The sequence below is a fragment of the Lepisosteus platostomus genome, chromosome 11 (genome assembly GCF_059453375.1).
Source record: "Lepisosteus platostomus isolate fLepPlt1 chromosome 11, fLepPlt1.hap1, whole genome shotgun sequence".
Taxonomy (NCBI): Eukaryota; Metazoa; Chordata; class Actinopteri; order Semionotiformes; family Lepisosteidae; genus Lepisosteus; species Lepisosteus platostomus.
Window position 1 is genome coordinate 33,927,979 of NC_142621.1, and position 12,886 is coordinate 33,940,864.

General features: G+C 38.3%; 2 protein-coding genes across 4 annotated transcripts in view; both read right to left on the reverse strand.

Moving 5' to 3' along the window:
* The window catches only part of spata20 (spermatogenesis associated 20), a 135,172-nt gene extending 128,531 nt beyond the window's left edge, over nt 1-6,641 (reverse strand). For both annotated transcript variants that reach the window (XM_088599338.1, XM_088599339.1), the window contains exons 1-6: nt 6,385-6,641; nt 4,381-4,521; nt 3,774-3,838; nt 3,165-3,319; nt 2,245-2,388; nt 816-1,017 (exon numbers count right to left, since the gene is read on the reverse strand). In XM_088599338.1, the coding sequence (XP_088455464.1) occupies nt 816-1,017; nt 2,245-2,388; nt 3,165-3,319; nt 3,774-3,838; nt 4,381-4,521; nt 6,385-6,575 (898 nt within the window). In that variant the 5' untranslated portion in view covers nt 6,576-6,641. The remainder of the gene's footprint in view (nt 1-815; nt 1,018-2,244; nt 2,389-3,164; nt 3,320-3,773; nt 3,839-4,380; nt 4,522-6,384) is intronic.
* A 975-nt stretch (nt 6,642-7,616) lies between these two features.
* The window catches only part of pkd1b (polycystic kidney disease 1b), a 65,586-nt gene continuing 60,316 nt past the window's right edge, over nt 7,617-12,886 (reverse strand). For both annotated transcript variants that reach the window (XM_088599340.1, XM_088599341.1), the window contains 2 exons: nt 12,109-12,423; nt 7,617-10,908 (listed from right to left, as the gene is read on the reverse strand). In XM_088599340.1, the coding sequence (XP_088455466.1) occupies nt 10,171-10,908; nt 12,109-12,423 (1,053 nt within the window). In that variant the 3' untranslated portion in view covers nt 7,617-10,170. The remainder of the gene's footprint in view (nt 10,909-12,108; nt 12,424-12,886) is intronic.

The window sequence follows — 12,886 nt, forward strand, 5'->3', positions numbered from 1 at the left end:
CAGTTTAATTTTAAAAATTTAACAATGGGGAATCATCTTAATACTGTATAAACAAACCGATTATGATAAGCTATGGTGAAGTCATTGGTCTGCGATGGATTGGCATCCCGTCCAGGGTGTCTCCTGAGATTTGAGATTTGACTGTCGATAGCGCATGGATTCTGACCCCAGCTGGAGAATTCTAGCTTGAGAAGAGTATTGACTGATGTCAGCTAATTAGTCATACAATCATTGGCTAACCAGGAAAGCTGAATCCTTTGTTTATGTGGGTTCAACAAATTCATCTGTAAACTTGCAAAATCACTTCCACATAATGTTCAGAAAATAGGCAGTGCATTTTGTTTAGAAGCAAAAAGAATTCAAAATGCACTAGAGTATGGTGAGGTCTGACATTTCAGCATGGCTCTTTCTCAACATAAAAAATGACATTCAAACAGAAAAGAGACTAGGACCAGAAGACATGAATGGAATTTCAATATAGTTACATTCAGGACAGAGGACCAGAGGTGCTTCCTTTTACTGATGGTCACAATACGTTACAGCTGGAGGAAGTATGAAATTATGAAACAGAAATGCTGTTATAACTTATTTTTTATTTTAAAATAAGTATTTTATTCTACACACTTTTCTTTCTCAGAAAATTGTCATTTATTTTGCTTAAAAAGCTTGGGTTAACTAATCTCTGTGGACATTGAAGGAGCAGTAGATATCTTGATTACTTGATCTTCTTGATAAATACACACCAAAAGACTGCCTTTCATGTAGTCCTACCTATGTTACTGTAACCTGCTGGCTGGAGTTTTAGGGCTCCTGACCTGGTGTGGGGAACTTTGGGAACTTGCTGAATCCTCCATACTCCTCATCGTATGAGCTGGCCAGCTGTTGGAAGCATTTCTCCATCACATCTGGGCAAGAGGGGGGCATCTGTCCCGCCTTGGCAGTAATAGCTGTTCCTCTCCGAAGTGCTTCCAAGATCCGCTCACTTTTGGTTACCAGCACATCCCTGTTGTTCTTCCACTGCAGTAGCACACAGACACACACCGCTGCATTCACGCCCTCTATATACAAATATTCTGGCATTTACAGAACACACTTCAAATGTGTTGCAATAACATTCCGTTTCATCTAAATTATTAGTATAGAGACAAAAGTGAGAATCAAACTGTCCAAACATATTGTATTATTTCTAAAGTCTGAAAAAGAAAGGTGTGAGACACATAAGGAAATTAAGTCATGAAAATGAACAAACTCCCAAGACTTTCAGATCAGTCTGAGAACGCAGTTGGGTTGGCAAAGAAGAAAGATGTAGGAATGATGGAAGCCAACTGACAGTCAAATCAAAGGATCTTGGTTACTCTTTGTTAGAAATGAAAATGGCAGGATAAATCATTTCTCAGAATGAGAACAGTAAATGTACAGTATGTTATGCGAATAATAAATCTATGCAAATTAATTTTATGGAAGCGCAATTCAGTGTATTATGAAATCACTAACATTTATGAGTATGAAGTAAACAAATTTGAAAATGGACTGTTTTTAAGGTGATAAACTGAATAACCTTAAGAATAACAAAAAAATTGTTTTTGCCATAAACATCAATTTGCCTGCCAATTTGTACTGGATATCAGTGATTATCAATTAAAACTAAGCATCTTTGTATATTATTACAAGGAATTTATACTAACTGCACATTCCATATTAAAATGATTAGATTTCCTTCATATAAACAGACATGCTGCAGAATAATCTGTAATACAGAGAATAAAATGCTGGGCCATCAGTATTGTTTTGTTATAAAATGCATTATCTTATACTAGATACAGTATGCAATAAAAACAAGACATATGCTCTTGTAAACTGAACAGCAGTAGAGATAATCATTTTCAATTACCCAAGGCAGAAAGGAGAACATGCGTGTTCAGTTTGAATGAAATACAACATCACATTTGAGAACCAGAACTAATAAGAACAGCTCCCAACAAGGCACAATGTGGACGACAAGTGGGAATCGTAAACAACTGTAAAGTAAAATCATCTTCTGTTGTGAAGATGTTTCATAGCTATATTAAAAGGGCTGCATAGTATACACATTGCAAAGCATACTGTACCATACAGGATGTCACAATCTTTGTCACTGTTTTCAAGACTGTGAAACAGCAGGGCTTTAATGCTAAGAACACTCTGTTCAAACAGTGCAGGCAGCAAAATGACTGTATGCAGACAAGCTAGGGAACATAAAGTCACCTGCTCTGCGATGCGGAGCAGAACTGTTTTGAAGCCGGGCCTATACAAGCTGTCCTTTGGAGGGAAGTATGTGCCGCCAATGAAAGGTCGAAGGTCAGGGGTTAGCCATACACTCATTGGCCAGCCACCACCACCACTAAATTGCTGCAAAGCCAAAAAAGAGGTATGATGAGCTTTGAAATCTAGAGATGACAAATGAAGAAAAGAAAAAATAATTATCATACAAGACATGAATATTTCTTAAATTAAGGTGAAGTATAAAGCACTGCATAATGCTTAAAACCATCAATGATGACCCTATTTGTTTCTCCTCCTGAAATCTTGTGCCCTATCAGCCTTATTAGAGAAATCTTTCTATTTACGTTTATAATTTTTCAATCCTAATAAAAACATTAACTAAAATGAATCATTGCTCAAAATACTGTAATTTGAGGCCTTACCTCAGTTTCAACACTTTGTTCTATAAAAGCAGTTATTTTTCAGTCTCCTATTTTACATAGTTTATGAAGTCCTACAGTTTTGTACCATTTTTTCTATAATGTACTTGAGAGTTATTGTCTTACAAGAAAGAAGATGTTAGAGCTATTAAAATGTAATCAAAATATATATTTTTTCATATTAGCAATTACACAAATGAAAATTTTGAATTTTGTTTGGGAACAACCAAGATTACTTCTAAAACATGTTTTTGTTTTCCCAAAACAATGTTTTTTTGAACTCTGGCTGGTAGATGCGACATTCCTCAGTCTGCAACTAATCTCTTCTGTAACTAACCTGTTTCAGGCATGGTCGTTAAGGCAGGAAGAGAATGAAACTTTCAGAATGGGAACATTTACAGGCAGTTCTGCCAAGTGCACCTGGCACCTTTATTCACAGAGTCTCTCCAAATGATGTGGCTTGTGGGACAGATGACTCCTTACCTGCACAAAAGTCATGTAAACTTTGTCCACATCTGGCCGCTCCTCCCTGTCTACCTTGATGCACACGAAGTTGTCACTGAGAACCTTGCCGATTTGTGCATCCTCAAAAGACTCGCGCTCCATCACGTGGCACCAGTGACAAGTTGAGTAGCCCACTGTGGCACAGAGAGATACAGAGACTCATGTGTTATTATTCCTTACATCTTAACTTACTTACATCAACCACATCAACAAAATGGAAGATTCTTTCCTTTTGAACTTCTGTACACCTAAACAACATGAGAAAAAGAACAGGCTACATGACAGGCTATACTCAGAGTGACAACCGAAATATACCATTAATAAACAGCGAACACCTAAATAGGTCTGGACGCTTGTTAAATAAATATCAAGGAAGTATGTCTGTCAAACCTAAATCAGCACATGTATTGGCTTACTGTAAATAAAATACTGTATGTAGTTTACCAACCTGTACACTTCATAGATTATTGGCTAACCCTGTTTCAGATACAGGGTACCAATGATTTGCTTTGATTTGTTTCTCTTAATTTGTTTTGGCTGTAAGGGCCACAATGCAGCTATGCAGAGACCCAACAGTAAATTAAGTACCTGACAAGAATATGGGCTTGTCTTCTCTCTTTGCTTTCTCAAACGCCTCTTGACCCCACGGAAACCTGAAGAAAGAATAACAATATAAGAAGGCTTTGTTTTTAAACTTTCAGCTCTTGTTAACACCGAAATAGCCATAATAAGAGTACTGTAAATCAAGAGCCCAGAGTTTATTAGCTCACAGAATACACCGAGACTCTTGTGGTGATGTCAGTCCCCCGGTCCTTCAGGAGTATTCTAGCTCACCGTGTCAGGCTGGGCATGTGTTTTAGCTACATGAGCCAGGCTCATGGAGGTCTGCCTGTGAGAGTGAGATTGGGGACTGAACTCATCACAGTCCCATCACAGGTGGGACACCCAGAAAAGCCTTAAAACACTATGTAAAATAGCTACACACAGGACAAATAGGAAAAGATATAGTTGGACATTGCACTGATATTCTAATAGACCCTTTCAAACCCAACTGCTTCAGGAAAAACAGAAGTCCTTGACAATTGCAAAACTGCTTGCTTGTGCCACTCAGCCATATTCTTTTCCCAACTCTAAAGCCCTGAGGGCAATGATGCAGAGAGCAATAGGAAAGCAAGATAAAGTGGCAGCTGCTCACCAGTCCACAGGGTTGTGTGCATGCTGCAGGAGATAGGGGGACTTCTCCATGCTCAGCCGGTTTGTGTGCTGAGGGAATCCTGGGGGCCCTTTGTCCTCACCTCCTGTTGCCATGGTCACAGCCGATTTAAAGAAATTGAGCCTGCCACCAGACAGAACAGAAACATACATGCATTTTCTTTATTTCCCATTCCATGTTTAAGGATATAGCCCAAAATGCATGCAACAACAATCAGAAGTGTGCCTATGCTATGATCTGATTGTTGAATATGACCTGTATGATCCAGCTAACTGTACAGATTTACTCGATAAAAAGACCAGAGACTGAATTGTAAAAATAGCCTCTGAAAATAACAAACTGTGAAAACATCCAAGGGGGTGAATAGTTTCTAAAGGCCATAGGAGCTCCATAAAATCCCATAGTAAGTCGGTTTTTATTTCTGTAGATAAGAAGGTATAAAGATTTATCAGCCACTTTGTGTCAACCTGTGATTTCCTGGCATGGTACAAAAACACTGGTGTTTTGAGGAATATACAGGTTCAATTGTAATGATGAACTGCCCTGTGGTGGGGTCCTGATGAAGGCATCTGTGCAGAAATGTTAACAGTTTGTCAAATAACAGATATAATTTGGAGTACAGTATATAGTGATTATCCAATTGACTCCACAGTTCATTTGGTTGGCATGATTGCAGAAAAAATAAGCTTGTCTACGTAAGTTCTTTCAGTTTACAGAAACTCTATCATGAAGACCAAGGAACTCTACGTAGAAATCCATGCCAGAAGTGCAAGCAGGCACAGCTCTGGAGAGGGTTATAAAAACATATTTAGGATGTTGAAAGTCAGATCCATCATTAAGAAATGGAAAGAATATGGAACAACCCAGAATCTTCCTAAAGCAGGACACCATCCCAAACTGAGCCACCAATCATGGAGGACCTTGGTCAGAGAAGTGACCAAGCACCCAATGGCCACCATGACAGAACGACAGTTTCACAGCTGAGGTCAGAGAAATTGTCCAAGAAAAAACGTATACCATGGGAGAGCAGCTAGCTGGAAGCCACTACTGGGAAAAGGCCACATAATAGCATACTGTATGTGACCAAGAGACCAAAGAGTTGCCGGAAAGCAAAAGAACGCACAGGATGGTTACAATCGACATTGTAGGTTGTATCGCACAAAATAATGTAGTTGTGGGAATTAAAATGATTAAAGTAAAGCAGCTTCCTAAGAATGCCTAAACGTTTAGACTTTTAATTTAGTTACTTCTAATTTAGTATAGACGTTTTTTATAGATTAATGCGAATACAGTAATAACATAACAGGCTTTTAACAAACCTTTTTATACATTTTATACATTTGTATATAATACTACTGTGAGCCTTATAACTGTTTAAATTAATTATTATTATTATTATTATTATTATTATTATTATTATTATTATTATTATTATTATTAGAAAACAGTAACTACTGCAGTACAAAACGTTGCCACTGTTTGGGACTGCAATTCCCGCAATGCAGCGCTAAGTATGGACCCGGACCTACTCCCGTATTGACGGAAACACTTCAAATGTGCAGTCTGTTGTGGACATTATCGGAGTAGCATTATCGGATGGGCTCTGCGAAGGAGCGTTTTTTTGTAATGAATAACTTCCCATATTTAATTTGCACCGGAATCGTGATATTGACAAGAAACCGTTGTCGCTAAAATTGTATTAAATCGTCATTTTTTTTCAACAATATTAATTTTCATCGTTGCTACAACTTACAAGTAGCAAACCAAATCTCGAGATATTTTTACTTTTTACCCCAGCACAAATGTTTTTCTTAAAGATATATATTTACATGCACAGCTGTTTTGCAGTGACGCACTTACTGACAGCTACAGTGACGTTTTCTGGAAAACTACATTTATTACTAATGCCAAATTGTATATGTTATTAATTTATTTTATAATCATTGTATACAGTATATATTATACGATAACTACGCTTCTTTTTACCTGGCCGTGCATTTAGGTGTCTTCAGTTGAGATGCAGGCTTCCACTGCAGAGGGAAAGATCCGTCTCTTCCTAACCAAACTGGGGCTGAGCTTAAAAAACTGCAAGGAAGACGTGAGGTCACTACGCGTCTATTAATAAACTGTGTCCAGGTCCAAACCTGGATGTTTGACACCCGACGTATGACTTCCATCTATGAAGGAAGTCAGGGCACTGTGGTGACTTTACCTGCGCACCACAGAAACAGAAACAGCAGTGACCAAAAGAGGGCGATATCAAAAACTCATAGCGTAGAGATTCAAATTCAACTACTGTACATCTTAAATTGAAACTAAAAAAAAACTGCAATGTCTTGAATTTAAAACAAATAAAATTATGTACGTGTTGATTCAAATTGAAAATGACATTTTACACGTAGTTTAGGGTAGGTGCAATGTCCTCTAAACACCAAGTCTTATTAACACCGTCAATGACATTGTAATTGTAACTCACATTTGCTGGTTGATTTTCAGGAAGTATGCATAAAAAAAACTGTCCACTATTTTGACCACTAGTGCATGTATGTAACAATGTATTTAAAGATAAACATAGGTATTGGGACATTCTGCATCTGACAATATTACTGATGTATTATTAAATATAATAAATACTACCTAATGAACTATACCTGCTTGTCAATGATACTGTACATCTTTTAGGAACACTTATAATCTAATGGTTTGTAAAGGTGAATGGTGAAACGAAGACAAAGCATTAAGAAACCCTTTTTTAATTAACGTTAGAAATGTCCAAGTCAAGTTTTTACAAATCACATCTTCTGGTGTATTATAACCGATTTCTTAATTACTAATGCAACCATTTATTTCCTCTGTGGATCAAGCTGGTTCTTTTTCAGGTTGACGTCAGCTCATGGAATAAATTCTGAACTGTAGGGTGTAATTTCTCCAATTCTAGGATGGATGTCCAAACCATGAGTGTCAGATATCAACTCCATCTTGGCTTTTAAAAGCAGTCAATTCATCTAATATTTTATAATGTATATATACATTACAGAAGATAGTCTGTTCCAGATTATATATGATTTAAGCATAGAACCAATGCTACCTTTGCAAAATTTAGAAACTCCCAGCACAGAGCTGTCCATTCTTCACTCCTCTACACTACAGTATATGCCATTGCTGTCTAGGTTGAGACTTTCTTGATCATTTTAATGAATATTCAAAATTCAAAGCAATTAAGATCTTGTGCATCTTTTATTGTCTCTTAAGGAAATCCAGCATAAAAAAGTCCAAATATGTTTAAAAATACATGCATTAAAGAGCTGCATTAACTACTGAAGTGTTGCAACAAGACAAAACTATACCTGAAACATCTTGACCACGTAACATAAAAATTATACTTTGTACAAATTAATTGGTACTACGTACAGTAACAGTACATAATCTACATTAAACACAGCTACATTCAAATACCTTATTAAAAGGAACTGGTTTTATAAAATAGGGATATAGAGAAGTTCTTTGCAAACCAAATACCAGAAAGTAGTTACACTATTGCAGTAAGCAAAGGCTTCAGAGTGCATAAACCCTTCATATTCAAGCAAAATGAGCCACGTTTACACCAACATGAGATGTATGTATTTATGAACTTTAACTTCACTTTTCTATACAGAGATATCTTGTAATATAATAAACTATAATTTATTAACTTTAATAGTTATAAGCTTATATATGGCTAATTTTGTATTTCTTCTAATATAAACTCAACTGCATGTTAAGTTCATGACACATGAAGAGTCTCATTCTGATGATGTCACTGAAGTAGAATGTTTGAGATGGTCAGAAACTGATTCCACTTTGTGCCCCACTGGAAGATACAGCATAACAGCAGAGTAAGATGTGGGGTTCCCTATATAACCCTTCTCACAGTTTAACCACCTAAATCTGCCATTTCCCATTGGTTTAACTTTACTTCTTTTTGTTTTACAATGTGCACACTAAGCTTTGCCATAGACTCATTCTTTTTCTGTGTGCTATTACATTATATTATTACATGTGCTTTAATCTAGAAATACCACAGTAATCTCTGTTAAGGGAAGTCTGAATTTCTGTGATTCCCACATTGGATGAACTACAACCATACAGTACACATCTTTCACATGAAGAAGGATGACAAAGGAGAGCACTCAAGCAGGCATTGTCAGACATTCCTTGAACCAAAGTATAAAAATTACATTTACAGTACAGTTATTACAAAGACACATTAAAAAACTAAATCTAAACAAAAAATTTGGTTTTGAGTGGTCTTCAGGCTTCAAGAAAGCTGTTGGAACACGTCACAGACGTACCATTAGTGCACGATGATTTCAGAGATATTACAATACCAAACATATTGGCAATGTTATAGCATGTTCAGAATGTCTTTGTGTGATGACCCAGTCACAAGACAGAGATACACATATCTCCGTACTTGCCTTCAGACAGTAGTCTAACAGCTAGAAAAATCCATCCTCAGACTCTCTGTGAGGTTCAGATGTTTTATAGTCATCCATAATAATGGAGGCCATGCAAGATCCTGACTTTGTGAACTGATTTTATTGCTTTTGTGTGAAGTTATGAAGGGTTGTGGTGTATACACTGTTTTGGGAATGCTTCATGTGCTTTAGATATTTTTTTTTGTATATTTTATACCACAATAATCATCACATTACTGTTCCATGCACAGTTTTGTTTGGAGTACAATCATTGAAATTTGTCAAGGTAAGACTAACACTGAGTACATATACATTATATGTTATATTCAAATGTGTTATAGGGCTCCCAGGAGCCCGCATTAGTCCCTGTAGTCCAGCTGTGCCCACGGTTCAGAGAGTGAGTTGGATTGACCTGGCTAGAAGTCTGCTGTGTAACAGTGACCCCCGTGATTCATCCCATGCCTGTAAGCTATACTGACAGTATTGTCAGTGAGATCTACACCACACCACCTCTTCAGTCTAAACTGGTGCAAAGGTAATAATGTTTACTGACAACTAGTGATTCCAAGCAAAGGGTGTAAAAGAGAAAAATTAATGATTTTCAATTATCAAAAAAGATACACTTTAAACATTTGAGTCACTGTAGGTAAACAATACAACAATCCTTTAGGAACAAGTAATAGGTTTATTCCATGCTGAAAAAAAGAAGAAAGAAAACACAACGTTTCAGCCTTGGAGCCTTCTTCAGGTCTTCAAGCCTTCTTCAGGTTCTTCAGCCTTCTTCTCACACCTGAAGAAGGCTCCATGGCCGAAACGTTGTGTTTTCTTTCTTCTTTTTTTCAGCATGGAATAAACCTATTACTTGTTCCTTTGCAGCCTACGCATGCTGACGCAGCTACCCACCTGAACTACTACAACAATCCTTTAGTGTTTAGCAATGGTTTCATATTATGTTGTTTACGTAATTTTGTTACTTTCAACACCAGTACAGCCCAAAAAATATATCACAGGTCTTTAGAGGAAGACCTAGCTAGTGGCACGTTCTCTTCTCCATCTGAATTTTGCTTGTGAACGTGATTTATTCCAAGACGCTGTACCATATTATTATTTAAGGACTGTTCTCTACTGAATAGTAGTGCATCTGATTTTGTAAGAATCATCATTATCTGTATAATGGACAACCAAATTGTCAACCACCACTTGAAGTACATTGAAAGCTCAGAGCTTTTATTCTGATGTAGTGGTGGTGTTTCATTGTTAATACATAGTCAATGAATCCTATCACTCAATTTCTTTCCCAAGATTTTTCATGTTCTCATGTCCCATCATGGTGCCAAGCCCTCCTCTTTACTGGTGCCTGGTCACTTCTCTGTCCTCTTTTTCCTTCCTCGCTCTTTGGACGGTCTCTGACTGTGCTGCCAGCAGGTGGGTAAGGTCTCTGAGTGATGTCAGCAGAGAGAGACGGGCCTGAGTTCCAGGCTCTCCGCCCTGGGACTCTTGTTACCCCAGTGTCCATCAGGGAAGGCCTGCGAACTGGGACACAGTTGTCAAAAAGACCAGGGTCAGACACCTGGCTGCAGTGTGGGCGTAGGCGTGAGAGGGCTGATTCAGAGAAGGTGGTATGGGTTCGAGGCAGTCTGAGAGTGCCAGAGACAGTGGATAAGGGAGGAAGAGAAGGCAAGAGATGAGGGGGAGCTGTTGTTGGCTGCTTTATCAGGCTTTTCTTTCTCTGTTTGCGTTTTTCAGAAATCTGGCTTTGTGCTTTTAGAAGGTCGACCTCAATCTGGTAAAGGTCCTCGATGACCTTGTTGACCCGGTCAAACTGGGTCAGGAGGTTGTTAACAGTGGGCAGGAGGCGATCCATGTAGAAACAGACATCATAATCCTCTGAGTGGCTGCTCTCTGAAACACTGGAGTCCTCTGAACCCAGGGAAAGGGCTGAGCCCAGGCGAGTTGGGTCGAGGCCACATGAAACGGGCTCAGACATTTTGGAATCATGAGATGATCTTGAGGGCAAAGACTCCATCCCTTCAAATTTCACTTTGTGTCTGAACTATAAGGAAAGAAAAAGACAGTGTCAATATGCAAAAGATGTGATAATGGTGTCCATTAAGAAAATGTGAGCAAACAAAAAGAAAATAGAAATGTTTGTAACTGATTAACCATTTCATCCAAAATTATGCAGTATGTCAGGAACACCTAAATCAGCAGTTCCCAGTCTGTGGCCTACAGATCTCTGGTTATTCTTTAGACTGCTACAGGGAAATAAAAAATGTAATGTGGAAACAGATTTAAAGCTAAAACTGTCAATACTCCAACTACTCATCCTGCCAATGAAATATTACAAGACATGTCATTACATAAGTTACTCAATATGCACATGTTCATACACTATTAATCTTGACAAATATATTTGTTTAAGTAATGAATTAGAGTTTCACTTCAAGTGTGCACAACATGTTTACTGAGTGCAGATAATTTATTTGCTGTAATGACAGATTTACATATTTAATGGAGTGTAAAAAGAAATTAGTTGCATGTAGTGGTCCACAAAATGTTTGGAAAGCTTGGGAGCCACTGACCTAAACCTTGTCTTAAAAACACTTTTTCTGAAAATTCATATACTTTTTACTATCTTTCTCTATGCCTGTCTGCTGCTAGTTCAGTTGCCTGATAACTCTTTACCCTGTCCCCTGTCATCCTTTAATGTAGAGCAGACAGCAAAGGCCTGCATGTTTGACTTCAATCAAACTCCACTAAAGGAAAAGTATAAATACTGCCTTAAAACAGGTAGTAACAGGAACAACTGATCACAACATATACATATTTCCTTTTGTAAGTACAAATAAAATGCATGGTAAGCCATTATAGTACAATACCTTTCAATGTATCATATCAGAACATACTGTCTTAGCGCTAAAAAAATGTCTTTCTCTATCTTGGTGAACCAGCAAAGCTCACACTGTAAAACACAAAATATTTCTGTTATGGAACAAGTAATATGTTTGTTCCATGCTGAAAAGAGAAGAGAGAAAACACAACGTTTCGGCTGTGGAGCCTTCTTCAGGTGTGACACGTGTTTTCTCTCTTGTGTTTTCAGCATGGAATAAACTTATTACTTGTTCCTTTGCAGACTACGCATGCTGACGCAGCTATCCACCTGAACCACATATTACTGTAATGTTCCATTATTATGCTATTTTGCTCTGGTAGGAAGTTTTCCTTTGTCTAAAGCTTATACATGAGGAAGTACCTCCTTGGTCTTGCTGATTCCTATCCACAGCTTGAACCTCTTGATGAAAAACTCCACCATCTCATAGTCCTGCGGGCCCATGGACGGCCTGTACATCTCTGTCTGTATGGCGCGGTAGCTCTGAATCAGCATGGTGCCAAACAACCATCTGAGGACCCACATTAGTCCCCCCAGGACAGTCAGGAGGTAGAGCAGACCAGAGATAGGGTGTCTGTGAGCCACTATCCCCAGGCGGGTTTTCCCCCAGAGCCAAGAGGCCAGGGAGAAACACGTCCATCCAAATGTCCTAAACTCCTCCACAGTGTCGGAGAAGAGCTGAGAGCAGATACAGGGACAAGACAGCAACAGTTTGAAGGAGAAAAAAAACAATTCTGTGCTAATTTAATATTTTACTTCTAATCAGGAGAACTTTTACTTTCTTGTCACGTTACAGGGCTTTAGGTGTACAAGGTCCCTCAGTGGGGGTCCCCGTACTGGACAAACAGCTGCCATGGGCTGCCTGTCTGTTGGTGTGGCACAGGGACAAGCAAATCAAGTGCTGGGGACATGGCTCCTGCAGGTTTTACAAGTACTTTTCAATCAGCAAGCTGCTTAACACCAGAACCCTGGTGCTGCCAGCTGTTGTTGGTTTTTAAATTCACTTTTCTCTATCCATCAGACACACATGGAGCTGCATGTTTATGAGCTTATTATACCTACAGTATAAGCCTTGAGAGTGGTCAAACTGAGAGCCTAACATAGTAATAATATTACAGAACACAAAAGATCAGGACATGAT